Below are 24457 nucleotides of genomic sequence, written 5' to 3' on the forward strand. Positions count from 1 at the left end.
TACCTTGGGAGTCTTTAAGAGGAGGCTTGATAATTACCTTCATATGAGCCCAGTATTCTCTCCTGTCCAGAGCAGGGGGTTGGACTTGATGATCTACTTGGGTCCCTTCTGACACTACATCTATGAAAGTGGCTGCCAGCTCGGCAGTCTGTCCACAAAATTTCCTAGCAGTTGCCTCAAGTTTGGTAGACCCCTGCTCATTTGCCAAAAGCTTTTCCCAGGAAAATGGCCTCTAGTTTTCACAACCCTCAAATCTTTACTTGTCTGCAACCTTAACTGAAGTTAATTTCTGTCAGCATTTTACCATTCTTCATCTCATTTGCTCTGGTGTCAACTAGTCTTCACTGTCCTAATAAAAACTCCTTGCTCCGAGCTAGACCTAAAAATGTCCAATATATTTGAATTGACTTAACTGATAAATGAGGACCGACCAGACAGATATATCACCCATTTGAGATTATTAGAACAGTTTGGGGACAGAGATTGTACATCCAGCGTTCAGTTCTGGTTTAGTTTCTGTCAACGAGGCACAGGGTTGATCCTGAATTCCAGGAAATTTTACAAAAAACAGTGTTTGCAAGTAATTTTAAAATAAAAGGTTAAATGATAATTCTGCTTTTCAGTATCATTTAAGGCAGTATCAAAAGACTTTTGTTCCAAATGTGATTTAAGTATCAGGATTTTGTTGTTTGACCTGTTTTGCATCTTCATTTGTGACCACATCAGAATTGGCTGTCTTTTTCAAAGATGAGTGTGAGTCTTTTACTGGATCAACTGCATGGCTGGAGTGAAGTCAGGCAAACTTTCAAATAAAATGCTTTCTTCAGTTAAGCAGGAGCATTGCAGGGGCAAATATATGTATTAATAAATCTGTGTGCTTAGTCATACTACCCCTAGGAAAAGATACTAATATTAACTACTTCCATGGGTGTTAAAGTTTACTCCTATTAAAAGACAGAGCAATGGTCAAAGATACTGCAGGGAAGAACCAGTTCTCTTTAAATGATCACTTATTTCTCCAGTTATAAAATTATTCCCAAAAGCTATCCTCTCAAAATTCTAGTGCCTGAAAATGAATGTTTTAAAATTATGTAAACAAATCTGGTCAACAGTACTGTTTGAACAGTTGTTACTTACTTACTTCAACTTGGCACTGAAATTTAGCCAAAAAACACTTTAACAGCACTTCAGCTACCATGAAAAGCATTACAAAGGGTCACATATACCACATATTGATAGAACATTGTGGTGCTTGTCACATTATACTACAGTGATTGAATCTCACTAACCAGGAATGAACAGACTGAGAGTATTTCAAAACAAGTACCACCAAAACCTATGGAATTTAAATTTAAACCCTTTGTGAATGTGTATTATACTACAGTCTTATATAAACAGGTACTAGATGCATTTAAATTGCACAGTGAAGTGCTGTGTACAGTTAACTTAGTTCAGGGCTCTACCTGGAGAGATTAGAATTGAAAGAGAACGGAGAATGAGCACTGTGCTAATGCAGTCATTCAGTTTCTGGCACCTTAGCTAGCTCACATCTCTTTGCATGTCACTGCATTTTTTATGCAGACGTACCCACTATATTTTCTAAAGAATTCCTCTGTCATTCACTACATAACAGTCCTGCTCTGAAATAAAAATCAGTGGAGGCTGTGGTCTACAGGACTCATTTCTGTAGTTGCAGAGGTTGTAGAGTATGCAACAAATGAAGTAAGTATTGCAGGAAGTGAAGGGATAACTTCAAGTGTAGTTTTATAAAATGCACTAGGACTAAAAACCGAAAAAACCCATGGATGAGTAGGATTGTAAGGTCACTTAATGGGCAGCTTCCCCCTACCATCCAGCAGCAAGTGAGGTGGTGGTCTTTGGCCCTGAGAGAGTTAACAGATGGACCAGGGCATATCTATTACCACCCAATCCACCTAATGATTAGTTATGATTTGATTAATTAGGACTCACACCAAGATGTTACTGATACTAATCAATGTTGATATAAAACTAACAAAAACAGGTAAGTATCATATGCCATACAGCTACACAGGAACCCACTTAGTCCTAACAGTCACTGTAACGTCTGATTACCTGTCAAATCCTACATTGCCTATACTTAATACCAATGCCATACAAATCCTTACCCAATAATATCTAATTACAACAATGACAATAAGGGGACTAAACTTTATTATAAAGGGAAAGGGGAACTTTATGCACTTCAGCTCTGGTCGTTGGCACCTCAGGTAGTGGCTTCTGATTTTCGTTGTACGCACACTGAGAAGACCCCCAACAACCTGAAAGAGAAGAACAGGATAGGGCAATGCTTAGAGGCCCAGTCAGAGCAGAGGGCCGCTACTTTACGTGATAAAGTAAAGTAGCGGCCCTCTGCTCAGGGAAGAGCCTGGGGAGCCAACCCTTTGTGCTCAGGTGGCAGACAAAAGATCTCTCAGGGTAAGGGCCTACAGCGACTAGGCCCAGCACCAAGAACCTCTGCAGTTCACACAGTTGATCTGTCACTCAGCCTCTCCATGTCTTTCTCTGTCCTTCCTGCCAACAAGCACCCTGACTTCTTTCCTTTTCTCAGTCACGCCTCAGGCAAACCCCGATCACCCATGTACACACCAAACATGCATGCACACACATGCACACCCTTTATACTAGTTGTGCACGTGGCTCTTACCCATGCTCTGCATGCATCTCAAAATCCTCACCCAACACCTTTCTCAGATGCCTTACATCATTCTTAACCAGGTAGGGTTATCTGGAGTTCACATGGTGACCTACTTACATGGACCAGATGACATGGCCTCACTGATACAGATACAGACCCAAATTTTTGCCACAAGAAGGGAGTTTTGATGAGCTGTCACAGGCTAGGTCAGCACCACCCATACTTGCAAAGGCTCACCAAAAATCTCTAAGTGTCTCTGCCCTGAGCCTGGCCAAGTGGCTGCAATGGGGCTGTGGGCTAGCAGGGAACGGCATCTGGGAGCAGGCTGGGATCACCAGGCCATAACAGCATGGGGCTGGGGGCAGAGCCATGACCTACTCCCTGCATACCCCCAAGACAGGCACTGGTTCTGCAGGTAAAGACACTGTCAGCCTGCATGGGGAAACCTGCTGTTTCCTATGCTTTTCTCTTTAAAGGGAGAAAAATCTGTGGTGTTCTACATTTTTCCATGGTGAACAGAAAACCCAGATGCTTGCTTATTACCAACAATCTTCTAACAAAAAGAATTCAGATAAAGCATACAAGACACATCTTTGAATTTTAGGCTTCCTGTTTGACACAGAGGACCAGGGCTGCATTCTGATTTTACCCCAAACTTTCACCTTTTGAAAATCAACCATTCATATTTCTACTGTTACACTCCATAACCATAGACAGACTATAGAAATCCTCCTCAATACACATTATATTTGACTGGCAAATATGATCCCTTTCCCATCTACCCCATCTAGTCCCTTGCCTGGGAATCCTTCTGCAGGAATCACTAGGATCAGAAATTCTGGCTGTATTCAGGAGAGAGAGATGAGATATTTGACAGAATCCAGGTGTTTCAGGGATTTGAACTTTATTTAAGGTATTTCCATCTTTCTGAATATCATCAGACCTTTGACCAGAATTAAAACACAGGAGATGGTTATAAATATGTAACCCCTCTTGCATGAGGGCTAGTTGAACTCACATGAAGAAAACATTGTAGAGCTGATTCCTAAGCATTAAGTTGTTCATTGAAATGCATTATAGATTTCCCTTTTGTGGGGCAATGTTTTGTCTCTGATTTAATAGTGACCTCAGTGTTGAAGCCTTGTTATCCTATATGCATATCTAAAGAGGAGAACCTTCCAATAATGGGCTCAATTAGCTGAGCTCCAACTGATTTAACTGCAGTATGATTGGCAAAAAGATTATTTTTGTTTTAGATTTAGAAAAAAAAAGTTGTTCAAGTGATCCTAGATAATATCGCCATAATGTTCTACTGATAATAATAAAGTGCACCTTCCTCAATCATATATAGAGACTATGAGATTACTGGAATTACTGCATCATTCCCACAGCAGTATGTCATAAACATAGAAAAGTAGGGCTGGAACCTCAGAAGGTCTTTTAGTTCAGTCCCCAGTACAGGATGGAGCCAGATTCAGCTATATTTCCTTTGGAGTAGTATAGAGAAAAATATATAACCAAGAATATTCTGATTTAGATGAGTGGTTTCTGGTAGGCATGCACCAATAGAGAATTTTGGGGCTGATACTGATAGCTGATTTTTTAAGGAGGCATATTGCCTGATACCGATCCAATTTCTGATACAGCATGGAGAGCTGCATGCAGCTGGTAAGTCTGCTGTGGTGGAAAGTGGGGGGTGGGGAGGGGGAAGAGATCAAGGCCCCCCACTGTGAGGGAGGGAGAGGGGCTGGACTGGGGCAGGCACTATCCAGTCGGGGCAGGACAGGGTATGGGATGGAGCTGCAGCTCCCACTGCTGCGTGTACCTCAGGAGGGTAGGGGAGAGTGTGCCCCCAGATCTGCGCAGGGTGGGCTGGGGCCGGGGCTGCTCCAGGCTCTGCCCAGTAGGGCCTAGGCTGCACTTGGGGAGGGCAGCAGTGGTGCTGGCACAGCCTGGCCCAGCCACCACTGAGAAGAGCCCTGTGTAGTCCTGGCCCCAGTCTGAAGCTGCAGCCTGCCCCATCCAGTGCAGATTGGGGGGCACCCCCCCCATGCCCTCAAGTGCATGCAGTGGCAGGAACCCCCCCCCCCCCCCAGTCCCTGGACGAGCTACGGCTCCATCCCGCACCCAGCCCACCCCACCCCACCAATGCCTTCCCCATCCCCGTTCCCTCCCTCATTGCAGGGGCCTTGATCTGCACCCCCAGACACCTTCCCTCCCTCCTCCCCATCCACCATGACAGACTTACTAACTGGATGCAGCTCTCCAAGCTTTTGACAGGAGCGAGAGGCAAATAAATATTAATTTTAAAAACATTTCTAGGGGCCCTGTGGCCTGGACAGAATGGCCTGGTGGGCTATATCTGGCCCGCAGGCTGTATTTTTCCCACCCTTGCACTAGAACATGCAGGAATAGATTGGCAGGTGAAGGAAGTTGGGGCAATGAGTTCTCCAATGAGAACTACTAATCAAGTAAAAATATTGAGCTGGATGCAGTTGGTACATACTATGGTTTTATGAAATGAATGTTTCTTGAATTCCTATTACCTGAAATATCACTTCCACCATAATCTTTTCTGAATAGTGAAAATGTTGACTTTAAAATGTGTTCATATTGATTATAGGTTTGAAACTGATATAGTATAAAAACTGTATTTTAATGCTTTCAGAATTATACATGTTACCAAGCTATAATAATTGTTTAATGAAAAATTATCCAAGCTTGCATTCCTCAGTAGCTTCAGCAATTTGAATATTAAATCCTCTGTAGAGACCTAACGTGTCATTCTTACTAACTAGAGTATTTGGAGCAATTCCACTGCACACTTCTGCAGAGCAATATCCTTTTCCTTGATAAAGAAAGTTAAAATTCTGTCTCTGTTCTTCACATCATAGCTTATTTATTTTGTGGGGGGAGGTCATTTCCTTTTCATTTTTCCCCATTTATTATTTTTAGCATCTCAGTAGCCTGTCTCTGTAGCTATAGATGAACTTCATTCATGGAGTCTTAATACAGCTATTTTTCAAATGAAACTCAGATTAGTGTCAGAAGATTTTCCTGTACTAGGAATTAAAGTATGTTAAAAATTATTCTGAAAAGTTATAATACTTAATACTGTATATACACATCTTTTGTTCTATCCAGGTTCCTTGACTCTTGTGATTTTAATTTCTTTTCCTTAAAAAAAATACAGGTAGTTGAAAGGGGAAACAGTAATAAATTTGATTAAAATTAAGTACAGTTTAAGATTTGAACAGTTAAAATAGAGTAGCTTATTCTAAAATGCACTTTTATCTCATGCATGCTCTCTAAGTCATGAAAGTCCTCATCACTTGCATGGATGTATTTTGGCACTCTGTAAGAGCATGGAGAATGTTGAAAATTAAATTATATTTGGAGCAGACTAATGAGGCGTGCATAATTACGTGAGTTCTAAAAACAAGTTTAAACAACAAGATTAAAATTAAATCACCTATGAAACTAATTCTCATTGTTGGGCCAGATCCTGCCTACTTTATTCATGTCAGGTTGTCTACTGAACTCATTAGGACTGGCTTTATAAGCAAAGTGCCGTAATTCTTGGTGTACAAGTGCAAGTTATTGGCAGAGAGACAGAGGGACTAAATCTTTTTAGTTTAACAGATCTCTACCCCATAGCAGTTGAATACAAAGCATGGAAAATTTCATTAGATGATTGGAATAGTTTGTACAGGTGAAAAACAACCTGAGCACCTGGACTCAGGCTCAGTACAGACAGTCAAAAGCGCAAGGCTGAATCTATTCACTCTTTGCAGGTTAGTCTAAACTGCAGAGATTAAGAAACAACTGGACAGATATTCACTTTTGATTCAGGAAATGTAGCTACATACCTGCAGTGGCTTAGGCCAGAAGCTGGGGCCGCTAGGGCATGGCTCTGTGGCATGTAGCCAGCATGGGCAATGTGTTCACTTCCTCTTCTTGCTGCCTCTGAGGTCTCGGTGATTTGCAGTCCAGAACCACAGCAGCAGGACTCTACAGGGTTGCTCTTCACTGCTTCCAGGTGCCTCTGGGATGTGTAGTTCACAGTGGCAGCCAGTGGTAAGTTTTTAGCAGGGCAGGAGAACTCTGTACTCAAGGGAAATGAAGTTTAAACCCCTCTTTGGCCCCAGACCCTAGCCAAGGTTTGCCTGGGGGTGGGGGGGCAGGAAACAGTCCCTACATCCTCTCCCCCCCCAACCCTTCGCTGCTGGAAGAGAACCCAGCCCAGGTCTAGAAAGCATGATGGATGCTGGGGGACTGTGACTTAACTTGAACGAGGAAGGGGTCTGGGATAGAAGTTTCATAAACGAGTTTGACCCAAATCAGTTAAGTGATACTATATTCAACCAACTTTATCTTAAACCAGTTTCACTTATTTTGAAACTGGTTTATGTGCACTGAACTTCTATTAAACCAGTTTCTGATTACTTAAAGGCTAGGGACAGATATTCAAAAAGCTTGAGCCTGAATTGATTCAAATCTTTGCTGGTTAGTCTAACCTGGCTAGGCTAAACCAATTTGTAACTGAACAGGTAATCCCTCTGGACTGTAAAAATGCAGGCACATGCCTGCAGTGGCTCAGATTAAAAGCTGGGGGGGTGCTAGAGCAGCTCTCCCTTCCCTTCTGATTTGAGGGAGGCCAGGCCAGTGGACACGCCTTGGCAGCATGCTTTGATTAGGGAGGGGTTTCCCTTCTCTCCCCACCTCAGGAGCATTCCAGCAGGGAATTGACAACACAGTATTCATCACCCATAACTCAGTGTTTGTCCCTCTGTTTTCTTAATGGAGTGATATTACCAGCTACCTGTCGATTCTGCCTTTGTCCCGTCTACCACAGCAGGGACCGTAGACAGCGTGTGGTCTGTTAGCTAATGCTGTGCATCTATGTAAGGCAGAGGAAATGGTGGAATCCCTGCTTAGCAGGGAGTCTTGAGGGGGAAGGCAGGCCCATCTCTGAGCTCCAGCCAGGGAGCAGAGGGGATGGGCCAGCCCAGTTGTGGAGCAGATAGTCCAGCCCAACCCAGAGAGCATGCCAGGATGTATGATTTATCTTAAACCATCAAGGGGTCTGGGACAGACATTGCATAAACCAGTTTGAGCCAAATCAGTTAAGTCTGATACTACATTCACCCAGGTTTATCTCAAACCGGTTTCAGCCATTTTCAAACTGGTTTATGTGCACTGAACATCTGCTGTTATAGGCTTAAACCAGTTTCTGATAACTTAAACCAGTTTGTGCAATGTCTGTCCCTAGCCAAAGTGGTTTGTATAGAACTTCTGTCCCTAGCCATAGTCAGGAAAAGCAGGGACAGGAGCCACTTTTAACCGTTTCTCAGACTTAAGATATTTTTTTTCTTTCAGATCCAACTGTTTTACTTTATTTATTACAGAGTTTCTCAGTTGTGGACACACAAGATGGATAATTGTGTAAAAGACACTTCCAGCTATTTAAACAAAGCATTACCTTGTCAGATTGAGAAGAAGTATGCAACTCACCATGCATTCCTAATTAAATTATCTATGTATGAGTGTGCACTCAAGATGGGCAATATAGACTCTTTTGATCCTAATTTATCATACTCTTCAATATTGTTCTTTGTCTTGGAAGACTTGTGACTCTCAGTCCATCAGGACTTTTTACTCCATAAAAATTTAGTTATTCCTGAAAACTTAAATAATGCAGACAGTATTTGAGGGACAGAGAATTTTTCCGAATACAGGTTGTAAAATATTGTTAAATATTGTCAGATAATAAAACAGGTTAAAGTGTTTGTTCCTTGGTTTAGCATATTACTTTTATTTGCTTGAATGTGGGGATTACTTTTGTGAATTGTGTGTGGGAGTTGGCTTTTGTAGCTTGCCAGGAATGCTAGTAACAGTATAATGGCCAGACACAAGAATCTGAGAGCCATATTAATAAATTCTTTCATTCACAAACTTTCCTGTCTACATGCACAACACTTTAAAATAGGTAAAGTTTTGTATAGCTTACATTTTGCTGTGTGTGTGGATATTATATAAGAGAAGCTGTTTGAGATTTACACATGTTAAATTTTGATTGGAGTATTTTGTATTTTTTTCTACTTGGTCTTTCTACAGTCAAAGCATTACAACATTTTTTTTTTAAGATGTAATGATTTTGAATAATTTAATACTTTCAGTTGGAGAGAGTGCTCTATTAAAATGCAGATGCGTGGAATATATTTATTATGCATGAATTTGCTGACATGCAGTGCTGAATTTAATGCTAGGGTTGGGATGCATGCTTTAACCTGAAGGAGGGTTTGTGTTCATTTTCTCCAGGATCCTTTGCAAGGAAACAAGAGAACTTGCTTTTAGTCTTTCAAAATGAATCTCTGGAATTTTTAACAGTAAAAGGGAAATGGCCTGGTTTGGTAAATATTGACTTGAATGTAAGTGAAGTAAAATTCAACTCATTTTTATGGCAAAAATTGAGTTAAGAATTTCAAGAGAGGGAAGAAGGAAATTGGCTGTAATTTACTTTCTCTGGCATAATTTGTCAGGATTTTGTAGAATAAGTACCGAATCTTAGGGGGAACGTGAATCATAAAACTATAATGGCTGAGTACCACAGAAAAAGTATGTGTTTTAACATTTGTGAGCTTATCATTGCCTAATAAAATGCAGCTCAGAGGCACCTCTGTAGTTCTGGAAATGCTATATTCATTCCAGCTTTAAAAAGGTAAATGGCTGTATTAGTTGACAATTCAGAAATTGGGACTGGCAGTTAGGGTTACTTGGAACCTGAACTAGAACCAGTAAAGAGATTTAACAGGCATATCTTAGACTATATGCACTCTGGTCCTTTATAATAATCTTGTTACAATGGTTGAGGTACAGTGTGCAACATAAACCTCACAATGTGATTGTCAACATTTTATCTGTCAAAGACAGCAAAAAAAATAATGCTGTCACTCTATGAAAGTATAATATAACTGTCATTTCCTTCCTACTCATGCTTTCAAGAACTCACTTGAAATGGGGGTGCTTTTAATACAAAGCCTGGTGAAAGCATTTTGTATTTGTTAGAAGTTATTTGACATAAAGTATTGTACCTTATTTTAACTTCAGGGTAGCATTTGATTGTTCAAAAATTCTATTTGATGAAGAATGCCCAGAAAATATTTTTGTGAAATGGAATTTTCTAGGAAGGAAAGATATCAGAATGTAGGTGTTTAAATACCATCCATTCTGTTACATTGTTGTTTCATAATGAAAGCTATTATGGAAAGTCATGAAGAAATAATGCACGTTTAGAGCACATTCTTTTGTGGGAGGAATATGTGTTTTTCTGACTCTTACCATGTCCTTTATGCAGCCTACAGTGTAGTAGTTTAAAAAATAGACTTTTTTGTAAAAGATTTGAAATCACATGCATGCAGTTGAAAAATTCTGATGAGTACACATATACAAGTATTTGCATATACTGCAAAATGTGTATGCATGCACAGGGGGTTTGAAAATATTTTGTGAAAGAGAAATGGAAGGAAAAACAGCCATGAATATATGTTCCATTAATAGTATATGGAAGGTTATCTTTAAGGATCTAATATAGAGAGCATTGTGCATTTCTGCCATAAAATATAGTAGGCATCTGAAGAAAGGCCTATTGGAAAGCCTAATATAAAGGATTAATATTGATTAAAAAAATGTAACAAACAAGTGAACAGTTTTCTGCCCCCCTTTCTTTGTACATGTAGATAACCTGTTGGTTGCCTTACTATTCTAATTTGCAGTACAAAACGACTATAGTAACTCTTCCATTGTAACTGATGCTGTATCAGTAATTCTACATATCCAAGTTATTTGATAAATATTGGGATTTTTTTAAAGACTTGTCTAGAGTTCTTTGGGTCATTGCTCATTATACTTCTTTTCATCAGCAGCCATGCAGCAGGTTTTGGATAACCTTACGGACCTACCCACATCAACAGGAGCTGAAGAAATAGACCTTATTTTCCTCAAAGGAATTATGGAGAACCCTATTGTAAGATCACTTGCTAAGGTATTTTTTTATTGATAGTTTGAATAAAAATCTGTGCAAGATGCATTGGGTATTTTCACTTTTAGGCCAGGAAATCTGAATAGTATTACAGAGTTCTGTACCGTTCATCTTGTGTATGTCTACCATGCATAAAGAAATGTCAGCAGTTTTGGCACTTTGGCTTAAACTTTTTTGCACCAATTGAACTGAAGTCTTATTTCAAACACTAGATGGTAGATTCTGAAGATGAACATAAGCTTGGATTAGAAATATTAGCTATAGTATAGCAAAATACTTCATGAAAGTGTTTTAAAATAAGAAACACTTATTCTTTGCTTATTTATACAGTATTGTACCAATCCTTAGTGCATGGAATGCTGTCTACAAATGCCTTCTTGTTTTTTATGTTACATTAGCGATGAAGAGAAGACAGCAGGGTCCCAAAATAAAAAAAATAAAAATCTATTCCCTCCCAGTTTACTTTCATCATTGTTTCTGGCCCAAACCAGCATTGCAGTCAGCACAGGTGGCATGCTGTGTCTTCATGGAGCCCCATAAAAGTTAATTGGTTTTGTATATGTCACAGAAACCTTAAATGGCTTACGAACTGGGGCATTTATAAGATCCTCAGGGCATGGGCTGCTGTTGTTTGTGTTCTCAAAACTTAAAGTACAGTGAAATGTATTTAGTTAGTTACTGGGATTATTTGTTATTATGGTCTTATTAGTTTATTGAATCCCCAGAGTCCTGTTAAATTTGTACACAAGACACTTGGGCTAATTTGTCATTTATTAGTTGCCTCTAAATGTACAGCTGTACTAAATCACCATAGAATTTGCTCAGCTTAGAAGGCATTGATTGGCCAATGTCTTCCATAGCACCTGTCAGTTAGTTTCAAGAATTATCTTCTACTTTGGCAATTAGTACATGTAGTAAAGAGCATAAAGCAAGTCTGACTAATTATTTTACTCCTGAATTTTTGTAGTAAGAAATTGTATAATAAACATGCGTTTGTGCAGCCATGTAATTCTCATATAATAAGCCTCAGTGCATACAGTTTGCACTTAAATTTTCTTCATTACAAGTTAAAAAAAAAAAATTACTTTGGGAGCAAAATACATAGTCCAAACATTGGAAATGGCTTACTACCTATAATTCATCTATACCATTCCTCTGAGAGTGGTGAATTAACCAAATTTGAAGACTTTTATCCCAGACCCCAAAACTTGGGTGTGTGTCCTGCTGAGCATGTCTGATATGGCAAGACATGTGATTTGGGGGATCCAGAATGAAATTCATTAGATCTCAGGTGTGTGCATGACAGAGACATCTACAAAGAGAGAGCTCATAATAGAAGTGTAATAATGGAAGTGTAAATATATTGCTTATTGTGGGCTTGTATGGTTAAAGCTTACAATTTTCTTTAGTTAAAAATAAAAAGAGTCACTTTCATATGCCTTGTATAACAACTGCAGTCACTTTTTAAGAGATTTTACCAAGTGCATCACTTGCAGTCTTTACTCCAAGGTCTGGGCAGACCTTTCCCCCCTACTATCATGGATTTACTCACTGCTAGACAGCCTTTAGTTGAGGGCTTACTTTATGTGCAGATCCAGACCCAGCCTTTTCTATACAAGCAATTCTTCTCATTATAATTTATTTCTTTTGAGAGCAGCTGAGTGATAATTTGACTATGTATGAAAATATCCCCAAAGGGTAGAAAGAAAAAGTGAGGGAAGTGTCAAAGCCTGTGTGATCTGAGCTTGCTACACCTTCAGCTGTTAAGAAGGATGACAAACCATGCAATAATCATAGTTGTTAATGCATAAGAATGTTTGTTCTAAATTTTAATTGATCTTTCAGGTTATAGAACTATAGTTCTGTACCTTATAGTTCATATAACTATAGGTCTGCAATTTCCTTAATTGTGCATTTTCATACTTTGAATTTGTCCTGGGAGTGGGAAGTGCTAATTAGTCAAACTTCTGCTTTGCACTCTTAGGTGCCATTTGACTGAATTTTTGTAGTAAGATAATTGTAAAATTGTAAAATAAGTATTGTGCAATAAACATAATGTTTCTTTGTTTTTTATCCTCTTCATTTTCTATGTTTCTAATTCTGGTAATATTTCCCTTGAAGGTACAACTTGCTCTCAGCCATAACTGCAATTTAATATAATTTCACTTAGGAAAAAAAATATCTTAACCATAGTTCCACAAGCTTTACTCCATCTTAGTTGCCCTTGTGTCAGATATGTACATGCACATGTACATATCTAGTTTATTGCTTTTGTTTCTAAGTTTTTCAAATTTTGCTTTCCAGTTAGTAACTTCATAAAGTCTTGTATTTAGTGTCATTTATGGTATTGCATGGTCAGCAGTAATTATGGACTGCACCAAATCTCATCTGATCTTGGAAGCTGCATAGTTTTGGACCTAGCTAGAATTTCTGGGAATCCCAGGTGTTTTTTTAAGAGAAGTCATGTATGAACACTTAAGTGAATGTTAGAACACACAACCCCAAAAATGGCCCCATCATTCCTGCTGATGAGATGGGCAGGAATAAAAACAAAACACATTACTTCAGGATCTAAAATTCATGTCTTGCAGTATATTGTCATCCCCAAGTGTATATGTGCTTCTGGAGGAGAAAAAAAAAAAAGTTAGATGATAAACTTGCTGCTGCACAGTACTTGCACAGTCTTTGCTTTCTGAATAAAAACTATGGATAGTTACTGGTCTCTCTTTTCGTGGGATATGTTTGCTTAAGCTAACACGTCCAGCAGTGGAGGTGTTAGGTGTTTTTCTGAAGGAGTGAAATGCATAGAGGACACTTCAAATTTAGTTGCAACGTGCGTTTGGAAATCAGTTAAAAGATCAGGATGGTCTTATCTATTGTAAAAGTAGCATTCAGTTCAAAGTAGTTAGATATATTAGCAAGTCTAATGCTTGAAAACCAGAAGCCCCATTCATTTAGAGCAAGGATTGCCAATTTATGTCCTACGGGTTGGATCTGTCCTGCAAAGGGGTCTGATTTAATCTGTGATGATCTGATCTGACAGAGGATTAATGGCATAGGGCTGCACCTGGCTGCCCATCCCCTCCCTCCTTAGCGCTGATGTGGATCTTACTGCCCTGCATGTTTATACTTGCTGCAGAGTGAATGGTGATCAGGGTAAGTACACACAGCTGGCTATACTGTGGGGCAGAGACTTGCAGTTCATAGTATGGGTTGGGTCACAAAGGATGGCCTGTGCTAGTGAAGTGTTGCCAACCCCTGCTTTGGAGTATGTTGTCTCAAGACTAATAGTTTTTCTAAGTATGGCTGTTTATTCAGCAACTTTGTTTTTTGAATTTGTTCATTTGAACTAGGAAAAAAAAAAATTAATGAAGTTTTATCCTTTTCTCCTGTTGCCAATCACAGTTTGAGGATTTGCTTAAGTTTTGTGGATGAGAATGGAGATTGGAACTCTGCTTCACACTTGATATTCATACATTATTTACCTGAATAAGCTGCCCCCTGCCCCCATTAGATTCTATTAATGGAAATGTACGTTTATGTGTATAGAATCTGATCATTAGAAAATCAAAGTAAATTTATGTTCACCCATCCCCTTCAAATGCTGCAGATGGTAGTGGGGGAGGCAGTCAGGGGGTAAGTGAGCTGTATTTGGCTCTTGTTTGTGGTCCTGTTTTGCTTGCACTGTGTGAAGTTTTGTAAACCTCATCACAGAAATATTTTGGAAGATTCAGTAGGACAGAGCCAAAAGGAACTTACTATGTCAGCCTGCAAATGACAGACCTGGATCTTGAAGTTTCTTGCTCTGTTCATGAGAGAATCCTTCAGCTCTTTTTTTGTTCCTGTCTTACTTGTCCAGATGAAAAAAAAATCTTTTCACAGATGTTGTTATTATAAGGATGACTCTTGTGTCAGAATTTGGCTAAACAGTTAAGAGATCAGAGATACTGAATTGGTACTGGCTTTGCTCAGTGCACACGATCTGACATTGTCCGATTCCAGTTATCTTGGGTTTTCTCTTACCTATGTTGTGTCACTTAAACAGTTCTTGGCAGTTGCTAGTATTTACGTATACTGTGCTCCTACAAAAGGGAACTCTGTCTGATCTAGAGCAGTGATTCTCAGTTAGCTGATGACATCCTGGGGTGCCCTGAGATCCTTTCAAGGGTGTTAGCACTCATAGCATTGTCAGATGGGTCACAAACTGGCTAGAGGGTGGACGACTGGTCATTTTTGACTTGGAGGGACATGGGCAGTGGTGTTCCCCAGGGCTTGGTCCTTGGGCCCCCACTATTCAATATCTTCATGGGCGACTTGGACGAGGGGGTGAAAAGCACCTTGTTCAAATTTGCAGATGATACTAAGATGTGGTGAGAAGTGAGAATGCTAGAAGAGAGGGACAGACTACAACTAGATCTGGACAGGTTACAGGGGTGGGCGGATGAGAATAAGATGGGTTTCAATACGGACAAGTGCAAGGTGATGCACCTGGGAAGGAAGACCCAGCAGCATACTTACAGGCTGGGGAACTCCCTTTTCATCAGTGCAGAGGCAGAAAAGGATCTTGGAGTCATCATTGATTCCAAGATGAACATGGGCCACCAATGTGGGGACGTAGTCAGGAAGGCTAACTAGAACTTGTCATGCATTCATAGATGCATCATGAGCAGGTCCAAGGAGGTGATCTTCCCCCTCTATGTGACACTGGTCAGGCCGCAGTTGAAGCGCTGCATCCAGTTCTGGGCACTGCACTTCAGGAGGGTGTGGATAGCATAGAGAGGTTCCAGAGGAAGGCCACTTGTATGATCAGGGGGCAGCAGGGTAGGCTAAAGGACCTGAACCTGTTCAGCTTCCACAAAAAAAGGCTGAGAGGGGACCTAGTGGCCAGCTACAAACTTGCCAAGGGGGACCAGCAGGCAATGGGAGAGTCCCTGTTCCCCCAAGCACTACTGGGAGTTGCAAGGAATAACTGCCATAAGCTGACTGAGAGTAGGTTCAGGCTAGACATCAGGAGGCACTACTTCACAGTCAAGGCAGCTAGAAGCTGGAACCAACTTCCCAGGGAAGTGGTGCTCACCCCAGCATCCTTTTCTGCCCATGGCAGGGGGTCAGACTTGATGACCTGCTTAGGTCCCTTCCAACTCTACCAACTGTGAAACTATAGGTTTATAAGCATGATTCTCAAGATGAACTCCAAGATTTCAAATGCAACAACTTGTATTTCTATTTATGAGTTCTTTGCAATAGAACAACAGTTCTGTTTTTTCTGTAAGCAAAGAGGTGAAAAATAAGAGCTGGTATTTTCCATGGAACGTCTCAAGCCTAGAGGTGCCTTAATCCTAAGAAGGTTGAGAGCAACTGTCCCAGACAAATAACTGTTACTTACTGAAGGTTAATTTCTTAGTGACATTTGTTTCAGCGAAGAGATCCTTTTAATGGGAGGACTAGTAATCAGCTCTTCTTATCCTACAAAGGAGTCTCAGCTATTGCTTAAGTTTCTGACCAGAATTTTTTGCTTGATTTCATTAAGTTTATCTTTCTGTATTTCTCAGATCTGCAAAGCCATTGTAGGATAGTGAAGTTAAGTATTCAGCAAAACAGTAGGAAGAAAACTTGGTATGAAGTGAAGTTAAATAATATTAACTCTTAGGTGCTACTTAGAACAAATCCATTTGGTAAGGAGGCATGGAAAAAAAAAAAGATCTAAGGAGTGCCAAATGGAGACTCAGTGAATAAGGCAACTGCAGTCAGTCTCATGTTAATTAGCACAGTGGGGGCTAACCTTTTTGGCAGAGTTGCCACAAGTTAACCTCATCCCTTTCCCTGCCTTATCTGCAGTTCTGCTTTCTGTCTCCTGGCTCTTTTGTGCCTAGACCCTGGCAAGACACAAAACACTCTTGTGTCCTCAAACACTATTGGGACCTTCAGCAACCCCTGGCAGTCCCAAACCACCAGTATCAAGTGCAACAAAGGATTAAGCCAACTGGCTAGAAGTAAAACTCCAAGGCCTACTGGCTAGCTCACCAAGTAAGCTTACATTAGGTCCAAACAAGTAATTGCTTACTTCTTACCCCGGGTTGTATGCCATCAACATTTACTGGTAGTCCTAGGGTAGGTGCAGAGTCAGCTAGGTATTCTTCTACAGTCTTCCTATCCAGAAGCTCTTACCTCTATAACATGTAGAGCTAGACTGCTCAGGCTGTGGGTTTATAAACTGCCTAAGCCCTGCTTCTTCCAGTCAGGTGGTGTCCCAGCCACCTGCAAGGCTTCTTCCTTAGCACCTGAGGGCTGATTGCCAGGCAGCTTATGACAGCTGCTCTAGCATCCCCTTGCTGCTGATGCTAAGTTCTGCCCTACTGTCTTATTGCAGAGCAGCTCATTTTGGAATAGCTAGTCATAGCCTCTGCTCTTAGCTGCTTATTCCTTTCCAGCCAGTTCATCCCAGGCAGAGTTCTTCTGACTAGCTGCAGGTGTACCCCTTCACTCAGATGGGTATCTCCCTGCCTGTCTAGGCAGTAGTGTTTCTTTGCTGCTTTGCAGCTAGCCCATGTTCAGCTGTCTGTTCTCTATCTGCTGCAGCTTCTCTCCTTAAAGAGAACATGTCTGAAAGTTTCAGGATTCCTTGTGGCTGTATCACTAAGAGGGCTTCTAAAACTAACACTTCTTGAGAGTGTGATGAGTGTGTCTGAACACAAACATGTTTTGCCAAGCGCTGTTTTAAAAAGTTTTTGCAGGTGTGTGGTAAACTAGGTAAGTAAATCTGGCAGTGTAGCTTTGCAGGCATAAACACAAAATCTTCTGTTAGTAACTTCGTATGTGTTCTTAATGAATGATACATCAATAACTTAATTATGGGACGAAATGAATTAAAAGTCCTGGTTGTTATAAGCACTAAACTCTGTTTTGTTATTTCTTACAGGCTCACGAGCGACTGGAAGATTCTAAACTCGAAGCTGTCAGTGACAACAACCTGGAGTTAGTGAATGAAATTCTTGAAGATATCAGTCCTTTAATAAACAAAGATGAAAATATTGCAGAATTAGTTGGCATACTTAAAGAACCTCACTTTCAGGTGCTATTTTGTTTTACAGTTTAAATATTTAAATAATTCAGGTATTCACTTAGGATATCAGCATAACATATTATTGTAGTTAGACAGAATAAAAAAATTAACTCCAACAAAATAGAAACATTTTTGAAGGAAAAAAGAATTATTTTTTTTTTCTTTTACAAAGCCTATGGTCTAAGAAAACTAAGATCCAGACAAAAAGCCCATCAGGGCAGATTTATAAAATTAAGTCTGCACACTGTTTAGTATTTCATTTGTATAAAAGCATGTTGTATATTCCTTGAAATACTTTCAAGTCTCTTTTATCTAATCAACAACTTTGGATTTTTTCTTTGCCTGGTCTAAAGCTACTGTTCTTTGGGTAAGTTTGTATATTATACACACATTACAATCTATTTACCTAGAATTTTGTTTCTCCACTGTCTGTTGAAGGAACTTTCTGTAACCAGGAATTGATACATTGATGTTCCTGAAGTACAGAAACTGCACTAAATAGGCTTGTGTGTCCACATTTATACAGGAGCTAAAAGTGTTTCATTGCTTGTTGTTATTCTGGCCTTATTTTTATCTTAAATTTGGTTTTCCTTTTTTTTCCCTGCTAGCACCTGTCTGGCAGCTGTTTAATTACACAATTATTCTAGTATTTCGTCTTTGGCAATAGGCAGGAAGTCAAACCTTCTTGAGAAGGTTCAAGAAAAAACCTTAATTAGAAATTTCTTTTCTAATGAAACTTAATGGTCTGGGGGAATATAAGTTTATTAAACAGGAAAACCTATGATTCTGTAGATTTGTTAATCAAGTTTTTACTACATCCTTTGAACACTGGGTATAAGCACTATATCTTTTAGTGAAGTTACTTTTGTTACTTAGGAGCAGGAGAGTTCTGAGCTGTAAGCTCTAGAAGTAGATTATATTTATACATATTTTCATTAAGACAGTGACTTAATCATGAATTTATATTTTTATAAAAACAAATACTTGAAAACATAAACAAATGTTGCCATTAGTTGTCTGTTCGGCTTACAAAACTATACGCTAGAAAACTAATGGGGTTGGAGGGCTGTAGCTGCAGTAGTCCAGGAAATATACAAGAAGCAAGGGTTTGTTTTTTAGGGGTTTTTTAATTATTATTGGATGAGCTGTATAGTTGACAGAGATTGTTAGACCTGGCTGCTAAATGGGTATACATTTTAAATAGTATTATTCCTATGGGTTTTATAGGCAGGGGTCACAAGTTTCCTAGGGAAGCACTTGCGTGGGAACCCCAGTTTTTTATAGCCTCTTTAAGTATTCCTAGTGTGGGTGAGTCCCTCGCTTCTTGGACTTTTGGTCCCTGACCCCCCTGGTTATCTGTGCTACCCTCAGAGCTACCTTCTGACTTAAGTCCTGCACAAGGAACCTCACCTCTTTAAGGGATGGATTGTACCTGAAATTACATGCAGTGAAGCAAGCAGCTGTTTTTAAAGAAGACAGTATTTATTAGTCTATGACAGTACAGCAGGCAGAGTCTGTGGGTGCCAAAGTACAGACTAATGTGCCAGGAAGCCTCTGTCTGGTAAGAGACCAGGCTGTTCTCTCTCAAGTTTTTCTCATCCTGTCCTTTTCTCTCGCTTTCCCCTCCTTGTCCTTGGGGAAAAAGACTGTTGCTTTGTATTGCACTTCAGAAGCATCTCTCTGGCACCAGAAACAGCGGGGAGTCTCTTCAGGGATGGATCTGTTAACCGGGGTAGTTTGTTTACTTGTTGCTTTTTGGCCCATTGTATCCTAATGGAGTTTTTAGGTTCATACTCACAGGTCTGTTTCAAAATGTGATTTCGAGCAAGACCCAGGATTGTCATCCTTCCACTGTACTTGGCCTCGGTGAAGCCACAGCTGGAATACTGCATCCAATTCTGGGCTCCACAATTTAGGAAGGATGTGGAGAAGCTTGAAAGAGTCCAGAGGAAAGCCATGCACATGATCAAAGGGAAAGAGAACAGGCATTATAAAGAATGGCAGCGAGGTATGGGACTCTTCAGCCTGGAGAAGCGCAGGCTCAGGGGAGACTTGGTGGCAGCCTATAAGTACATAGAGGATCTGGGAGAATGCCTGTTCACCAGAGCACCCCAAGGGATGACAAGGTCCAATGGTCACAAACTCCTGCAAGACTGTTTTAGGCTGGACATGAGGAAAAACTTCTTTACTGTCCAAGCCCCCAAGGCCTGGCACAGACTCCCCCCAGAGGTGGTGCAAGCTTCTACTCTGGACACATTTAAGAAACATCTGGATGCTTATCTTGCTGGGATCCTTTGACCCTAGCTGACTTCCTGCCCCTTGGGCAGGGGGCTGGACCTGATGATCTTATGCAGTCCCTTCTAGCCCTAATATCTATGAAAATACCATTTTTTCCTTTCATTTCTAAAGAATGGTACCATTGTTTAATCCATTATTTCCCTGTGTACAGGTTAGTCAGAGAAACAGAGGCAGGCAATATTATTATAATATGAACACACTTAACCCTGAAATGCAATTACAGTAGCTGTCACAACAGAGCAGACAGCACTATTTATTCTACTACTATTATTAGATCCTATTTTCTCTTGCTTCTAACTTTGCTAAGCTTAACCCAGAAAAGAGGCAGAGATGAGGTCTTCCTGAGCAAGCATGCTAGTCATAGAAGCAGAAGTCTGAGGAGTAGAAACTGTGACTTACTGACTGGCAAGTTTGAAATAAAGATCAGGTTCTTAGATAGTGATAGGGATGGAGAAAATTGGCTCTATGTTAACTTTTACCATGCAGGAAAGAGATCATGGGAATCATACATAAGTAGGGCTAGAAGGTACTTCATGAGATTATCTAGCCCAGCTCCCTGCTCAAGGCAGGAACATCCCAGCCAAGCATCTTTTTAATCTGCTCTTGAAAAGTTCCTGGGATGGAGGTTCCACAACTTTTCTAGGTAGCCTGTTCCAAGGCTTCACCGCCCTCAGAATCAGAAAGTTTTTCTAATATCCAACCTTAATTTCCTCCACTGCTGCATTAGGTCATTGCTTCTAGTCTTGTCTTTTACAACCACAGAGAATAGTTTATCTCAGGGGTGCTCAACCTCTGGCTCATGGCCAAATGCAGCCCTGTGGAGCCATTGCATCTAGCCCGTGGGGCTCTGCATGGGTTGGGAAATATAGTGAGGGAGCAGTGGCCATGAATAGGACTACCCTCCCCCTGCTAAATTTCTGAACCCCAAGCCCCATGTGCCTGGATGGAACAGGCTAGGCCCCCTTCTCTCCTCCTGCAGGGCTGGGTTGGAGCTGAGCCATGCTCCCTTTCTTCCCATAAGGCTGGGCTACATCCCCTTTTCCCTGCAGGGCCATCCTGTGCCAGCCTTTTCTACATGTAAGGCCAGGTTGGTCTGGCCACGCCCCTTTCCCCCTCTCACATAGGCCTCAGGCCTACTCCCTTCACCCCTACCTGGGTCATGTCACTTACCTCCCTCTCCACCTCCCTGCAGAGCCATATCAAGCTTCTTTACCCCAGGCTGCGCTGCCCCCCACCCCTCTCTGGCCAGATGGTACCTGCCATGCCGGCAGGTGCTTGTTCAGAACCATCACCCAGCCTGCGATCAGACCAGGCACTGCTCATCCATGTTGCTCTTCACTGGACTCTCCAGACTCCACATCCTTCTTCAAGTGTGGGGCCCAGAACTGAATACAGTACTCCAGGTGAGGCCTCACCAGTAAAGTGAAACTATCACTTCCTTTTATTTGCAAGTGACACTCCTCTTAATACAAACCAGCATGCTGTTGGCTTATTTTGCAATAAGGGCACACTGGTGGGTATATTTCAGTGTTTGGTATACTGTCTTTCCCAGGTCCTGCTCTGTAGTATTGCAGCCTAGCCAGTCATTCCCCAGTCTGTATTTGTGTGTGCAATTTTTCTGTCAGAAATGCAGGACTTTGAATTTGTTCTTGCTGAGTCTTATCTCACTGACTGTAGACCATTTCTTCAGTCCATTCAGGTCATTCTGGATCCTAACCCTACCCTTCAAAGTGTCTTCATTACTGTCATTTTGTCCCTTAACTTAAGTGGTGGATGTCTTTACAGTGCTCTAAAGCAGGGGTAGGCAACTTTTTCCAGCTGTGGGCTGGAATGACCTACCCCAGAGGCCTTGGCTGCCCCCTCCGCAGCTTATCCGCATGGTGTCGTGGGGAGAGTACCCACAGCCAGTGCTCCTCCCAGCTGTGGCCTGGGGAGGAGTGCCTGTAGCTGGTGTTCTCGAGTCGCATCTGCTTACAGGCCATTAAGCTGACCTCTGATCTAAAGTTGTGGAGCTCAACGTTTTAGAGCAGTAAAACCGGTCCTTCTGACTTAGCTGCACTGTGATCACCACTCCCCTCCAGTAGTGGAGTAGGGGGGGTGGGAAAGAGGAAGAGAGCTTAGCTCTGTTGAACAGCATCTGCAGTATGAGAGTGGGGAGGGAGGAAGGGAGGGAAAGGGTACACTGCCCCAGTCGTATGAGAGGAGAGAAGGAGAAATGGGGGAAGCTGCAGAGGGCATCTATGGCTTAGTGTAGGGCTGTGAAGGGGACTTGTAAGGCCAAGCTGCTATTTGCTGATCCCTTATGCTGCCAGCTGGATACAGTCACTCTGGAGGCTGGATTCAACCTACAGGCCGTAAGTTGAACACGATTAACCTAAAGATTCTGAACCTGCTGGCGAACAAGATGGGGGTCCCTAAAATGACATAATGGAATTTCTTTTTTCAATTTTATTTTTAAAAAACCTAATGGGGTACACACAGACTACATTAACGATCCTTATGTTTTAAAAATTAAGCAGTGAATTCATACAAGACCCAAGTATCTTTTTTCAACTATTACTTATCCGCACAGCAGGGTGGGATAGGAAAAGAATCTGTCTGCTAGACCCCCTGCTTCATTTGTTGTAGCATTTGGAAGATCTACATTTAATGAGGCAAGCAACTTCAGGAGGAGAAAGGTGAATGCTGCCCTGGAGCACTGGATTCTGTCCCTGTTTCTTTCTGGGTGCCTGTGTGGCATTACATAACTTATTTAAACAAGGCTCTTTCTGGATGGTCCCCTACTGTGTGCTCCTTTTGCCTGACTTGACCCTTGGCCTCATTTGCAGACATGCTGGGTGTTTGGAGCTGCAGCTGCTGAAGTCGATAGAAGCTGTGCTTTGAACATACAAAATGCTATGTAATTTCCGTTACTTAAAAAATAAAAATGAAGAAGTAATGGAATTCTTAGGTTAGCCACCTAAAATTAGCATATGCTTTTGATCTAAATCAAGCACAGTCTCTCCTGTGCTTGCCCCCAAACAGGTCTCCCCTATTTCTCTTCCACCACCATACAATCTCCCTCCTGCTTCCTCTTACTGCCTGAGCCACCCACCCTCACCTGGGACTAGTGGTGGCTCAGCTCTGGCTTCAGCCCTCAAGCCTACCACAGGCCCTGACCAGTAATAATGGTGATTAAGGAGAAAATAAAATACTGACTAGCTACATAGGAAGTGAGTATCGTTCACTGAGTGCATTGAATGAGGCAGGGGTCCTAAAGAAAAGTATCATTTGATTTTGTAATGAAATACCATATCATGTAAAGTCACAAAAAGGTTAGCTTAAGGTTGCATGGGAAATTTATGGAGAGCTTGGCTCTTTAATCTTAATGTTCTTTAACATAGTTTACTATAAATTATAAATCATTACATGTGAGAACTATATTTAACAGCCTAACCAAACATAAATGTTAAATATCATGCTAATATCTGTGGAATAAATATTTCTCCTCAGATAATAGAAATATTTCTCCTCAGGTAAAATTAGTTTTCTTATTCTGTATTTTATATAAGTTACTCTCTGAGGCACTAGATTTTTATTTTATTTTTTTAAGCAGAACACTTAACTTTTATGGAAGTGTTTTGCTTTAAAAATTATGTTGAAAAGGAGCTGTATGAGGCATTTTTCATAGTGACTTGCACAGATAATTTTTGCTGTTAGTAAGACAGTATTGGCTACTGCTGAAGATTTGGAGTATCTAAGTTGTCTTCTGGTCAGAACTTAATTTATAGTACGTTGTTCTGCCACATAGTTGCAGCCCTTTGGCTGCCCTTAGAGATCTGTCTGCACGTCCGGATTTTTGCATGGTCCTCTGATTGTGTCAGAGCCAATTCACTGTTACATTCTTTCTCACTCTTGCATGTCAATAGAGACTTGTCTTTATTTAAAAGTAAGATCATAATCAGTCATGTTATTGAGAGAAGACTAGGTCAAATTATAATGTTTTGAATTTTGTTCTGAGTTTTCACAGGCTTTGATCATCCTCACACTTACAAGAGTGAGTTTCAGATTCAGTGGTACTAAGTGCTGTCTCTTGTATGCATCAGTTAAACTCCTGAAGTTCATTGTCCCAGTGGAGTGAAAATGGGAAGATGTTATTATATAGGGGAAGGCAAACCCTAATAACTTGGACTACGTATGACTGGCTTTTAAAAATGAAAATGAAGAAACCTTGAATTTGAGCCTGTACTCAACAGTAATGCAAATAGAGCAGTGTTCTGATAGGTTGCTAAGTGCCTGTTCCTGAGCCGTTGGTCTACTCAGTTTTGAACTATCTGTAGGCTTTTAAAAGAGCAAATTTTGTCTAGGTGCAGAGAATTACTACAATGAAGCCTGAAGG

General features: G+C 40.9%; 1 protein-coding gene across 5 annotated transcripts in view; it reads left to right on the forward strand.

The window, feature by feature from the left end:
• The window catches only part of MPP6 (membrane palmitoylated protein 6), a 98271-nt gene that overhangs the window by 47890 nt on the left and 25924 nt on the right, over window positions 1-24457 (forward strand). For 3 of the 5 annotated variants that reach the window (XM_019534720.1, XM_019534712.1, XM_019534742.1), the window contains exons 2-3: window positions 10603-10721; window positions 17638-17790. In XM_019534720.1, the coding sequence (XP_019390265.1) occupies window positions 10605-10721; window positions 17638-17790 (270 nt within the window). In that variant the 5' untranslated portion in view covers window positions 10603-10604. Of the gene's footprint in view, window positions 1-10599; window positions 10722-17637; window positions 17791-24457 lie in introns of all 5 variants that reach the window. The other 2 variants (XM_019534727.1, XM_019534734.1) reach the window with 2 other exon arrangements.

This window comes from Crocodylus porosus, unplaced genomic scaffold (genome assembly GCF_001723895.1).
Source record: "Crocodylus porosus isolate Cpor-Errol unplaced genomic scaffold, CroPor_comp1, whole genome shotgun sequence".
Lineage (NCBI taxonomy): Eukaryota > Metazoa > Chordata > Crocodylia > Crocodylidae > Crocodylus > Crocodylus porosus.